This window comes from Beta vulgaris, chromosome 6, assembly GCF_026745355.1.
Source record: "Beta vulgaris subsp. vulgaris cultivar EL10 chromosome 6, EL10.2, whole genome shotgun sequence".
NCBI classification, from domain to species: domain Eukaryota; kingdom Viridiplantae; phylum Streptophyta; class Magnoliopsida; order Caryophyllales; family Amaranthaceae; genus Beta; species Beta vulgaris.
Genome location: NC_079207.1, coordinates 22217134 through 22229728, shown reverse-complemented (window position 1 = coordinate 22229728; position 12595 = coordinate 22217134). Strand labels below are relative to the sequence as shown.

The 12595-nt window shown below is 32.5% G+C and overlaps 1 protein-coding gene across 1 annotated transcript in view; it reads left to right on the top strand.

The window, feature by feature from the left end:
• Positions 1-9287, top strand: part of LOC104896149 (valencene synthase) — a 28871-nt gene extending 19584 nt beyond the window's left edge. Inside the window, exon 3 of the mRNA XM_057396000.1 lies at positions 9016-9287. Within this exon, the coding sequence (XP_057251983.1) occupies positions 9016-9113 (98 nt within the window). The 3' untranslated portion in view covers positions 9114-9287. The remainder of the gene's footprint in view (positions 1-9015) is intronic.
• The last annotated feature ends 3308 nt before the right edge of the window (positions 9288-12595 follow it).

Sequence of the window (12595 nt, the reverse complement as noted above, 5' to 3'; positions counted from 1 at the left end):
TCATCATTCTACACCAATCCATGCACTCTTTCATATCAACTATTTCTCTTTCCCCAATAGGTTGTTCGATTCTATCCTCCATATACATTAAAGCATTAAAGACACCTAGTATTATCCAAGGCTTCTAAAAACAACACATCTTTTCACATCTTTGCATAATACTTCTCTACATTGCCTTTAATTTATTCCATAGACAAAAGTACACATGAACTTCTTCTCCCCATTTATCACTTCTATTATTTGACTAGTGCAGAGGGCTTCCACCCCAATACAATTCTTCCATTACCATTCCATTGGTTGTTGGTAGTGATACACCAACCTAGGCATACAGTGAGTTAAAAGTCCTTAAGAGAAGGAGAATTTATCTTCGTTTCAAGGAAACTGAAGAATCTGATGTTGTGAGTCATTAAAAAGTTTCTCACTTCAATTTGTATCTTCTTATTGTTTAGTCCCCTTAAAATCCAAATAATGATATTATCCAATCAAATAAGGAGGTTCCCCCTCTTCACCTTGTACACCAATTTCATGAACCTCCTTATTCTCCACTTTATCATTATGAATCTCCATTTCCACTTCTTCCTCCAATATCACAAAACTGTTGCCAAGCATAATTGGCTTATTCACTTTTTTGACAACAGAAGTATGATTTTTCACCAATTAAAACCTATCTTTATACTTCCGAATCACATTCTGTTTTGGCATCCATTTAATTTGTATTTTCCGAGGCCTTTTCATTTATATGAACAATCCCATTACATTGATCACATTTGATCGGTTTGCCCTCATATTTCACATCATGTGTCATCATTACTCCTCTTTCATTATCAAAGCTAATGTAATCAAGGAATTCTTGATTCATCCTTGCTTCAATCAGAATTATATAGCAAACATCACCCTATCTTTGTTTATGGTAGATTGGTCAAGTTTTAGGCGTTTCCCAATTCTTGCCACTAGTTTGAATAAACACTTCTCACCCTAATCCTTCAAAACTACTGCACGCAATTGTACCCAAATTGGCACAGTTTTAAGATCCTTCTTTAAAAAACTCATTTCAAAATTCCATTTCTTCCCAAGGAGTGGTTTCTTATCACAAAAGTGAAACCCCTCCTTCAATATAGCATCCCTTTGTTTTGTATCAAAGAATTAACCAAGAAAATTCCCTTATTCACAGCTATAATCTTCTCTACTCCTTTATCCGTCCAAATTCTTCTCAAGAATCCATCCATTACAGGAAATGGAGGATTTGCACCCACCACATAACATATCAATGCTGAATTCCATTATTTAATTTCATGTTGTGCATCTTCTATGTCTAATTTAATTGCTGATTCAAATGATCCGCATACATGTGATTTCACTTTTTCAAATTCAGGTAATAATGTATGAGTTTGAATGTTACCTCCATCAATGGCATCCAAAAAGTTTCATGTTTTCTTCATAATTTTCAACCATTCAAACAATTGTGCTTTCTCGTTTGATCGACAATTCTTTCAAATAACTTTGAGTTGATAATGGTTCATCAATGGCGGGGGTTTGAATCTCCAACATCTCAATGGCATGAAGTTCAGCTAGAAATTTGTGCTTCTGTCTGGAAATTGGACTTGTAGGTGTATTCCTTCTCTCTTGATTGCCCTTTTTACCTTGACTTTTCTTCGCTTTTACCTTGGATTTTCCTGGCATGGTGACGGTGCAGGATAAAAATGGGTTTTCTTATCCTACACCGAGACTAAAAATTAGACGCGAAAAATTTCAATCATATCATTTGTTTTATTGTTATTATATTGCGGGGAAATGTTAGAGGTACGATATGTGTAGGATTTCACTTTGTGTTGAGGAGCTAGCGTACATATTAGTTTAAGAAACTAAAGTATGGGTTAGTTTAGGTAGCTAATATCATAACGTCCTATATCTATTACTCAAATTCTTATATGTGGCTAACCACACCTATATTTATAGGTGTGTTTGACCCATATGTAAAGCCCACACAGATTTTTATCACCATTTCTACAGTTTTCCCAAGCCCACACCATTCTGCCTCTATGTTTCTCATGGTTTTCATATCTATATCTTCTCTCTCGTGGTTTCGAATTCTGAAACTCCTTAATTCTTCACGTGATTCAGTAAATATCCCTAAAATTCTTTCGGAAAAAGCCGGTTGCTAATTTCTTGAGCACATTGAGTTGTACCATTTTCTAGTGTTGAATTTCATGATTTCATGAGATTTAGTCGTTGCGAATGAAATGTATCTTGAGGAACAGAAGTTGCTTGATTTTGAAGGCAAAATGCTGAGGTAATTGTAAGAGGTGTGTTGTGTAATGCGAAGTTGATATTTGATTGTGATGGTTTCTCTTATCTTTGAGGGAAGTTTGTATGTTTGTTGTTGAAGGAAAATTCGTTAGGTTCATTAATGTTCAATTTCAATTTTTTTTGTGAGATTGGGTTGTTGTTGAGTGAAATGTGTCTTGAACTTGCATAAGTTCTAGTAGAAGAGAATGAAGAATTTAGGTAAGTTTTAATTTGGAGGGAAGAAGTTAAGTGTGGGAGTGTGAAATGTTTATGAAAGAAGGGAAAAAGGAGGAGAATTTTAGTAAAATTAAAGGTGAAATAGTAATTGAGAGGTCCAAATATGAGTAACCCTAATTGTTCACAAAAGTAATCTTATTTTTCCATTGAATAACCCCTTTCATTGAATAACCCCTTTCATTCGAAAGTGTAAATCGTTTAATTTCTCTTTTTCTAGTTTAATCATACAAGTAATGTCGTTTAATCTTACGAATAACCCCATTTATTCACAATAGTAACCTCATTTAATCATACAAGTAACCTTATTTTTATCTTACGAGTAACCTCAATTGTTCACTAAAGTAACCGTATTTTATCAAACAAGTATTCCATTATTAGTAAGGGTAAATTACTTAGTTTCTCATTTTCTCGTCTAGTCATACAAGTAATGTCGTTTAATCTATTAAAAATCTCATTAAATCTTATGAGTAACCTCATTTATTCATACTACTAACATCGTTCATCTATACAAGTAACCTCACTTAATCATACGAGTAACACCAATTGTTCACAAAAGTAACCCCACTTGTTTATACGAGTAACCTCATTTATTCATAAGAGTAACCTCATTCATTCATAAGAGTAACCTAATTAAGTCATACAATGATGATATTTAATCATACGAGTAACTCCAACTATTCAAAAAAGTAACCCCATTTATTCATACGAGTAACCTCACTTAATCATACGACTCCCCTATTTAATATACGAGTAACCCCAAATGTTCCCAAAAGTAACCTCATTTATTCATATGAGTAACCTCATTCGTTCATAAACTATACGAGTAACCCCAATTATTCCTAAAAGTAACCTCATTTATTCATATCAATAACCTCCTTTATTCATACGTACTAGTAACCCAATTGATCACACAAATAACCAAATTTATTCATACGAGTAACTTCATTTGTTCATAAGAGTAAATTAAATTGATTAGTATTCCCTTTTGTCATAAAAGTAACCACATTTATTTATATGAGTGAAATCCTTTATAGTTAATTAAGAGTAACCAGATATTCATATAAGTAACATCATTTTCTCATAAAAGTAACTCCATTCTTTCATAAACGTTTGTGCACAAGGGTCAACTTCAAAAGGCCATGTCTTACAGCAGAATCAATATCTTTGGAAAATTCAAGTTGGAGATGAAACTTTGGCTCGATATATTTTCAATGCCTTGTCAAAAGCTTGATTCCAATGAGAAACGAGTGAAACATGACATTTTGAAAATGAACTGGTTGGCAGACAGAAGTGCGCGCGGCCACACACAAGACGCGATGTATATATTATTCTTAGACCCCGATATAATCAAGTTGTCATGCTATTACTGTGAATTAATATTAATTATTGTTTAACAAACATTGAGGGTATAATGGTAATTTGATAAAAAATGATTCTCATGACTCTAAGGTTATGACTTACGACGTCAAAACACACAAAAGCCACTAAAAAATACTCTACATTTTTTTTGACAACAACAAATCGTAAATTAATTAAAAGTGAAAGAACAACCTAGGGTTAATACAACCAAGCCTAAACCAAACAAACAAACCTAAACGAGCTATATGAGCTCGTACATTGCATCTGAAACAAAAGTAAGAAGAAGTAAACCAGATAACAAGTCGCGTAGGAAAGGGGGTGTCGCTGGTCATTACTTGTGATGGTGGATTAAAATATGGAATGGCTGATGGAAGTGGTAGAAGGAGTGGATGACGTTCACAATCTGGACAACGAATAACTAATAGTGAGCGTCACGCCTTGCCGCATGAGCAATCCCAACAATCTGTTACCACTTGGGATTCTGGGCTCATGATACTTTGAAGAGTCATGTTCCCTTCTGACTCGATACTCTCCTCAAGAGTATTTCAGATTTCTCCATGAGGTAGGAGAAACACAAATGAGTGGGCGTGCTTAAAACCCCCAAATGAAACTGGGGTTTCGCCTTCAGATTTGAAGGTATCAAGGCAATGACCATTAAGATCAATGTCAAGCTAAAAAGAGAGCCAAACAAGTTAAACTCTCCAACACACCGCGGTTTGCTAAACTGAAAAACATACGTCCCAACCATCAAAAACTTTCATCGCTTCGTCCATGCTCAGAAACCTCTTGAGTCTTCTTATCCCTCAACACATATTCCCCAAAACTTACATATTCTACTGTTACAACCTTCAACCACCAATCCGAACCCAATTGACAAACATTGTTATCAATTTGAAAAACAATGCACTCCTTTTATTCGGAGATTAACACGCATTGTAAGAAATAACCAAACATATTGATATCAAACATAACTAATTGGAGAACCCAACAAGCAGGGGGAGGGGGAGGGGAAGCCTCACACTAATAGGGGGAGGGGAAAGGGGTGCCCGACACTAATAGGGGGGAGGGGAAAGGGGAGCCCGACACTAACAATGGGGAGGGAAAAAGGTGCCCGACAATAACAAAGGGGATGGGAAAGGGGAGCCTTATACAAAAACGCGGGAGGGGAAGGCAAGGGGGAGCCCGACATTGAGTTCAAGTGGGGGATCGGGGAAGAGAAGTCTAAAACCTAAGTCTTCAAGTACCCAAACCAGGGACCGGGAAGGGGAAATAACTCTGTTGACAAACTAAAGACCATATGGAGATGAAGGGACGAGGACGTGATGGACAACACTACTAGACGAACCTCACGACGGTACCTTGTGGTGGGGAACGCAACTATACGGGATGGGGAGGGGTGCTGCGATATAAGACATGGGAGGAGAGCTGCGACAGAAAAACAGGGGAGGGGAAGTGAAGGGGAAGAGAGGGGAGCCAAGGATCAGGGGCAGGGGAATTCTTCAGTGGCGAGATCGCGACCACCTGCACAACCGGGAAGAGGGGGAGGGAAACACGGATACGACAACACAAGGAGGGGGGACGCGACTCAGGAAAACGAGGAGGGGGTAGGATCGAGTAATAACAACAAAGAGGAGACTGTTGCAGCTTGCCTACGACCTACGACCACCAGCTAGCCTGCTGGCTGGCGGTGGGCACTTAGGGGTTCTAGGGTTTGAGAGTTTAGGGCAGTTTTTTAGATAGAGAGAGTAATCACGTAGGCCACAAAAAAAATTACTCTACAACTACTGTAAATCTTAAATGAAATATCTAAATTATTCTCAAATGATCAAATCATGTAAAAAGCTTTTTCATCATGCATATCAGACCCTCCTACATTTCTGGCCTTTGGAATATAAGAAGGTCGAATTACCATATGATGTGCAATGCTTATGGTTATTTCAAGGACTCTATAGATTTGCTAATTTTTCTCTCTTAAGGATGACCTGATGTCAGAAGTGCTGGTATTGAAATTATAGATGTTCACCTCGTTAAATATAGGAGTAAGACTGGTACTTGTTTATATAGTTAGAATTAGAACCTGCAGGGACCCGCTAGTAGAATCGCTATCAAAACCAAAATCAATTAAACAGGTTGCTACAAGTTTGGGTCTGAATTACAACCAAAATACGAACTATGTTTTCCATACCATATTAGGACTAGGGTTGTAACAAATGAGACGAGACAACTCGTGAGTTACTCAAGATCGACTTAGTCAAAGCTTGACTGGACAACTATAAGGAGTCGAGTTGAGCAACTTAATACTCGAATCAAAAATCTCACGAGAAACTCGAAAAAAATTATTATCTAACTATTTTAAAAAAAATATCTAGAAAATAGAATTAAAAGTTAAAGACAAAAGCTAAAAATTTCTAGATTATATCCGAGAATGTAACAAAAAAATATTTAATAATTATTATTTTGATGCATGAGATGTATGAAAACCCCAAAACAAATCTTAATCATATATTGTGTAAATTGTTTTGGAAAAATTGACATGAATAATCCCAATTATCACCAGTTTTCTCAAAATAATCCCAAATTTGAATTATTCTACAATAATCCCAACGTTAGGGGATACCCTCTCATAATAATCTGAACTATTAATTTTCAACTTATTATAGACCTAAATAAATTATTATAGAGAAGAAAAAGGATAGTTTGACTTTTTTTGAGAAGGTTCCCTTAAAAGTTGGGATTTTTCTATAATAATTTAAAATTGAGATCAATTTTGAGAAGACGGTTAAAGTTGGGATTACTTATGTCTATATTTTGAATTTTTTTCTCCTCAAAGGTTGATAGTAAACATGAACTTATCATTTTTTTTTATCTTTTGAAGACATTTGATGGTATTTCCTTCATGGTGGATCTTACGTGATATTTTGTAGATTTATCTTTTAGTTGAAATAAGTAATGTATTGGCCGAAAAATGACATGTTTTTTCACGCACCAGTAATGTCAATAGTCAAGAGTGAGCTAAGGAAAAAAATGAAAAAAATAAAAACAAATTAGAGCTTAGAGCTTAAACCAAATTTGATTTGGAGCTTGTACTGAGCTCGAGTTCAAGTTCAAGCTTGATTTTTAGTTTTCGAATTTGATAATTTCATGCTCAGATAGTGGTTTTGAGTTCGAATGAAATTCATCCAAACTCGAGCTCGACTCGTATTATCTACACCACTGATTAGGACTATCTAGAATGAAAGATGAGAAGGCTAATCATAAGCAAAAACTTCCATGTTTTTTCAACTTCGTAACTCAAAACATTTGAAAATTTAAAATATTCATAACCTTATGAACAAAGCCACGAGTGATGTACAAAAGGGTTGTAAAAATAGCCCTTTTAAAGGATCGAGTATGCATAATTGCAAAGAATAGGAAGGTTTTAGGATCTTACTATTTTACAAGTCTAGGTATCATGATATGATGACACAAACGAAAAAAAAAAAAAATAGAAGAAGATCATAATTTTTTCAAGATTCTGGTCTAGTCTATATATATATCTAAAGTAAAATCCTTCAGGCCATGTGTCGTTCTCTTAGCCATTTCAATCCCACGTGGCATTACGTGGCATGCTCCTTTGATCAGTATTCCTCGAAGCTCAATGAGGGTGTCCACGTGTCATTCGAATCAAAGAAGATGTAATTGGCGTCAATCAAGGATTTAAATTGATATGTGATCTACATAATTAAGGAAACGTTTATTGGAATAAGGTCATGTGTGTCGAGCAAGTTAAACGTGAAAATTAAAAAAAAAAAAATTATCAATCACGATCTTAATTGAGAGATTTTCGCATATATTATGGAAGCAATTTTTGGAAATCTGAATATCAATAACAGTATTATGGAAACAAATAATTATCGAATCAATTAGGAATCAATCATGGTTGTAATTGATAATCAACCAACCACCCATGCTAATATTAAGGAAACAATTTTACATTACTATAATAAAAAAAAAATTAATTTAATATGTTAATTTACTCGGCCATATGTAGTATAAATATCAATGATTTTTTGGCTTTGTCTCACCACACCACACCAAATCCAAAATTCCGGAATTTTTTTAATTAGAGGAGAGTCTAAATGGCGTTTTTAGGATGGTCATGGCACACTATAAAAGTTTGTTCGATTTTTTCATGCGTTTTTATGATGATTATCTTCACAAAATACTAAATAGAAACCAATCCAATAACCATAAACGTGATATGTCCGTAATTGAAGATGTAATTCATGAAGTTCCATGTGAAGCACAATGCGCCTCAAATGAAGATACATGGCATCCGAAATTGGCACATTCTAATTTTTTTGATGTTGATGCAATGGTGTTAACACTATTTCGTTCGGGTCGTCTTTTGAGTCATAAGGTATCAGAAGAATTCACGCATGATATATGTTATGATTCGCCTATATGGGATACTATTGAAGACGTTACTTCATCAAAACGTCGGTTTAGGGTACACTTGGATTGTGATAACATGATGCTACTACCTACACACTGTTCCTCCAAGGATTCATAAAGTGTGCGATGAGTGTTTCGAAGAAATCAATTTGGTCGACGGAAGAGCTCTTCTTCAATTAAGTAGAAATAAAACTTTATTATATTATTGTGCAAGGACTATTTAGCAATTTTTTTACATACTCTTTTATATTAATCTAGTATGTTAATTCTATTAGTTGAATTACAAAATAAGTCCAATTAGAGTTGTATTTTTTTTTTCATTTTTAATATATATAGATACGTGTTTTTGTGTCCAATATTAGTCATGGTTGTTTCCCCTCAAAAAATAAAAACTCATGGTTGGTGATTAATACATGTAATAAATTCAAGCTTTTAAATACCAACCAATGCATGCAAGCCATTAAATAGTATTACCACCTAATGCATGCAATACATTAAATGATAAATTTTTTGCCTATAAAATAGATTGCAAGTATCCGATTTTTTCAACCCTCTTGCTTCCAATCCATAAAATCGGTTTTAAAAATCCTTGCTTAAAATCCTTCAAATTTCTCAAAAACAATTTATTTCATTAAATGGATCCTAGAGTTGCAAAACATGTCAATGATATTAACGAGTCTATGTATGAATTTTTTGAAGCGTGGTCTGCCATTGATGAGGAGATTTCGAAATCTCTAAAAGCACTAGAGAAATTAGATGATGAAGATGAAGTGGAAACCATGGTTATGTTGGTATGATTATCTCCTTTCGTAATAAGATTGAACTTGCAACAATAGAAGCAAAGGAAAGAGTTCAGTATTTGGATTCCCTAATAAATGATTAATGTACTTAAACGTGTTCAACGATTGAGGATGAAAAGCTGAGATTATGTCTTCAAGAAAAAAAAAGTATTCAAGTTTAGGTGGTGTTATTCAAGTTTATCTCATGTATTGTTTTGTATTTCCGTATTAACTATGTATTCCATATCTTTTTTTTTTTTATGGTCATGAATTTTGTTTATTACAGAAAAAGTCTTGCACTACATGACTAAATTTATTAAGTGAAATTTTATAGTAATGAATTTTAAATATGTATTATGTATATCTCTTTAGTTATCATAGTCATTAATTAATTTCAATAAAGAAAAAGAAAATTAATGTTAATTTTTTTTTTTCGGATCTATAAAAAAAACGTGGACATAAAATTTTAATTCTAACGTAATTAGTTTGTATATTTCGATCTAACAATGAACATATCACCGTGGGATTTCTTATATGTGTTAAAGATTTTGATTTGATTTACCTTTTAATATATTATTCGTTACCAAACATAAGCATTAAAACACTAATTATGAACATTTATATTTAGCAATTTAGAAACGAAATATTCCAGTGAATTTTTTTTTGATTGATTCCGAAATTAAGTGATTTCAAGCAACACATACTTTAATTTGCTGTATTTTTTCTTATATATATTGAACATACAAAACAGTTGTTTTATTCTCTTTTGTGAAATGGATCCTCATGTCAATAAGGTGCGAAAAAATGAGTTAACATTGCTAAATTCTTTGATGAGGCAAGTTCGTGTTCAAAATAAGGAAATAGGTATATATTATACTGCAAATTATTATTTCCACACGTTTTTTTTTTTAACTTTACTTTTTCATTCTGTTAAAACATGGTATCTTAAATAAACCTTTTTCGATTTTTTATCACATTATAGTTTAAAAAAACAAAAAATCGTTACATGAAATCCAAGTAAATAAGAAATCGTACATTGTAGCTTAAATAAATCCTTTTTCGATTTTTATCACAGTATAGCAATTTTCGCCTCTTTGTTCTGTTTGATTTTTTTTTTTTTTTTGTCCACGTTTAGTATTAGTAGTATCATAAATTTATATGCATGTGAAATAGATAATATTCGTAAATGTGTAATTCTAAAAAAATGACATGTTAGGTGTTGTTGGAGTACTCATCTATATGGGACGTGTTCAATCAAAAATTAATCAAGAAAGCAAAAAACAATATAATCTAATTGACAAGAGGTAATTTTATAATTTCGTGATTTATATTACATGTAATTGTAGTTATTTTGTTTTTTTGCCATAATTAATATATTGATTAATTGTTTATACTTATATCAGTTATACTGCTATGAAACTATGCGTTGTCGACAATTTTTTTTACCATTTAGAACAATTAAGTTCTGACCTATTACAAGACGCTGTGGTTGTTTTAGCAAGAGGATTGGTTTTGAAAAATGATGACGGTAAGCATGAAATTTGTATTATTTAGGTAACATATGTTCAAATTCTGTATTTAATTACCTTTGTCTTTTTACTACATTTCATAGGCATTTATTTGCAATCTGTTGAAAACACACAAATCATGATCAATCCTAGGACAAAGATTGCAAGCAAACTAAAACAGTGGTAAGCTACTATGTGTATTACATGCGATTTGATCATTTTTTGAACCATGCGCAACTTAACGTGTTCTCTTAAATACATGTTTTGATTGGGTTAATTAGGTTTCGTAACGATCAATTTGTCCGACACAAGACACTATGGATAAATAAGACATCTTTCCGCTCAATAGATTACTATGCATCTCGAATTCAATGCGTTTATCCATTTCTGAGTTTCACAAATACAACGGAGTATGTCCTATCTGATATTTACTTTATAATATCTTAAATGCATTCGTTTATATTTATATAGATATGTAAATTAAATTCATTATTTCATTGTAGGGATGCAAATGTAGGATTGTTGGGAGAATAGATGATATTGATAAAGTAAATAGTTCTAATTCCGTATTCATGCATATCAAAATTAAGGATATAAGTGGGTCATTAAGTGTTGGACTATCTCACAAGCAAATATGTTTTATATTACAAAAGTCCACTCTTGATCTACCAACACGAACTGAAGAGGTATGTATGTTAATATTATAATCTTCTATGATACAACTACAACTTTGTAATATAAATTTTGCATTATCGCTAATGATTGTTTTTTGTAGGTTAAATACATGGACAACATACGAACCACATGTTCTTCATATTGGAGATGCATATGTTTTCGTACTTGAAGCGACATTGCTATGTTTTAAATCTAAAGTTCATAAAGTTGTGGATGTTACACACGTTTACTGGGCGGAAGAGTGTGCTTATCAATTTACTTGCAAGTTGCCTACTTATAGCTAACAAATGGATCACAAAATATAAATTTTATGTATTTTATTTGTTATTTAATTTTTCTTAGTTACAAATTGTGTTTCAATTATAATGTAAGTTTACTACTTTTTGTTATGCGTCATTAATTATATAATTCGAGGGTTTTGTTTATGTCTTAAATCATAATAGAATGAAAAGTTATTACCAATAAAGCATCATAACATTATATAGATTATATGTAATCGTATTTATATATTCCGGTTATAAATTTGATTTATTACCAAACACTTAAAATAATAAACTAAATTAGTGCAATAATTAATATTGGACGTATATATAAAACAACCATATACAATTATTAGTCACGTTCTGAATAAAAAAAATAGTAACTGGCGTCAATTTTGTAATTGAATTTAGAAAAAATTTCCTATATTACATAGTGCACTAATTGGGGTAGTTTTATATTTGACATTTAGAAATTTTGGTAGGTGTTGCCAATAATTAGTGACTTTCCATTTTGTCAAATATTATTGCCAAAAGACAACCATTTATAATAATGTAAATATGTATAATATATATACAGATTTATATATTCCGGTTTTTTACAAAAAATAAAAATCGAATTTTGATTTGTTTCGTTTATTTATGAATTTCTTAATAATTCATATATTAAAATGGAATTAATTGGGATATACATAGACATTTGGCAGTTACGAAATGTTGCTATGATTAGTTTTAATTTTGACTTTCCATTGTCTCAAATATTATTGCCAAAAGACACATCTTTTCATTTTCTCTAAGCATGCATTTTTTTATGAATCTATATATATCTAAATATACATGCATAGTTTTTACACTTCATTTAACCAAAATACACCCTCCAAATTGATATTTCGATTTTTTCTTTCTCACACTCTCAAACATGGAATTCCCAAATGCAAAGAAGCCTAACATTGTTCATTCCCTTCCTACTGAAATTATTATTGAAATACTTTCACGCGTTGGTGCTGCAAGTGCTCTTGATTTATTTGCATGCAGAATGACGTGAGTTTTATATTTATAT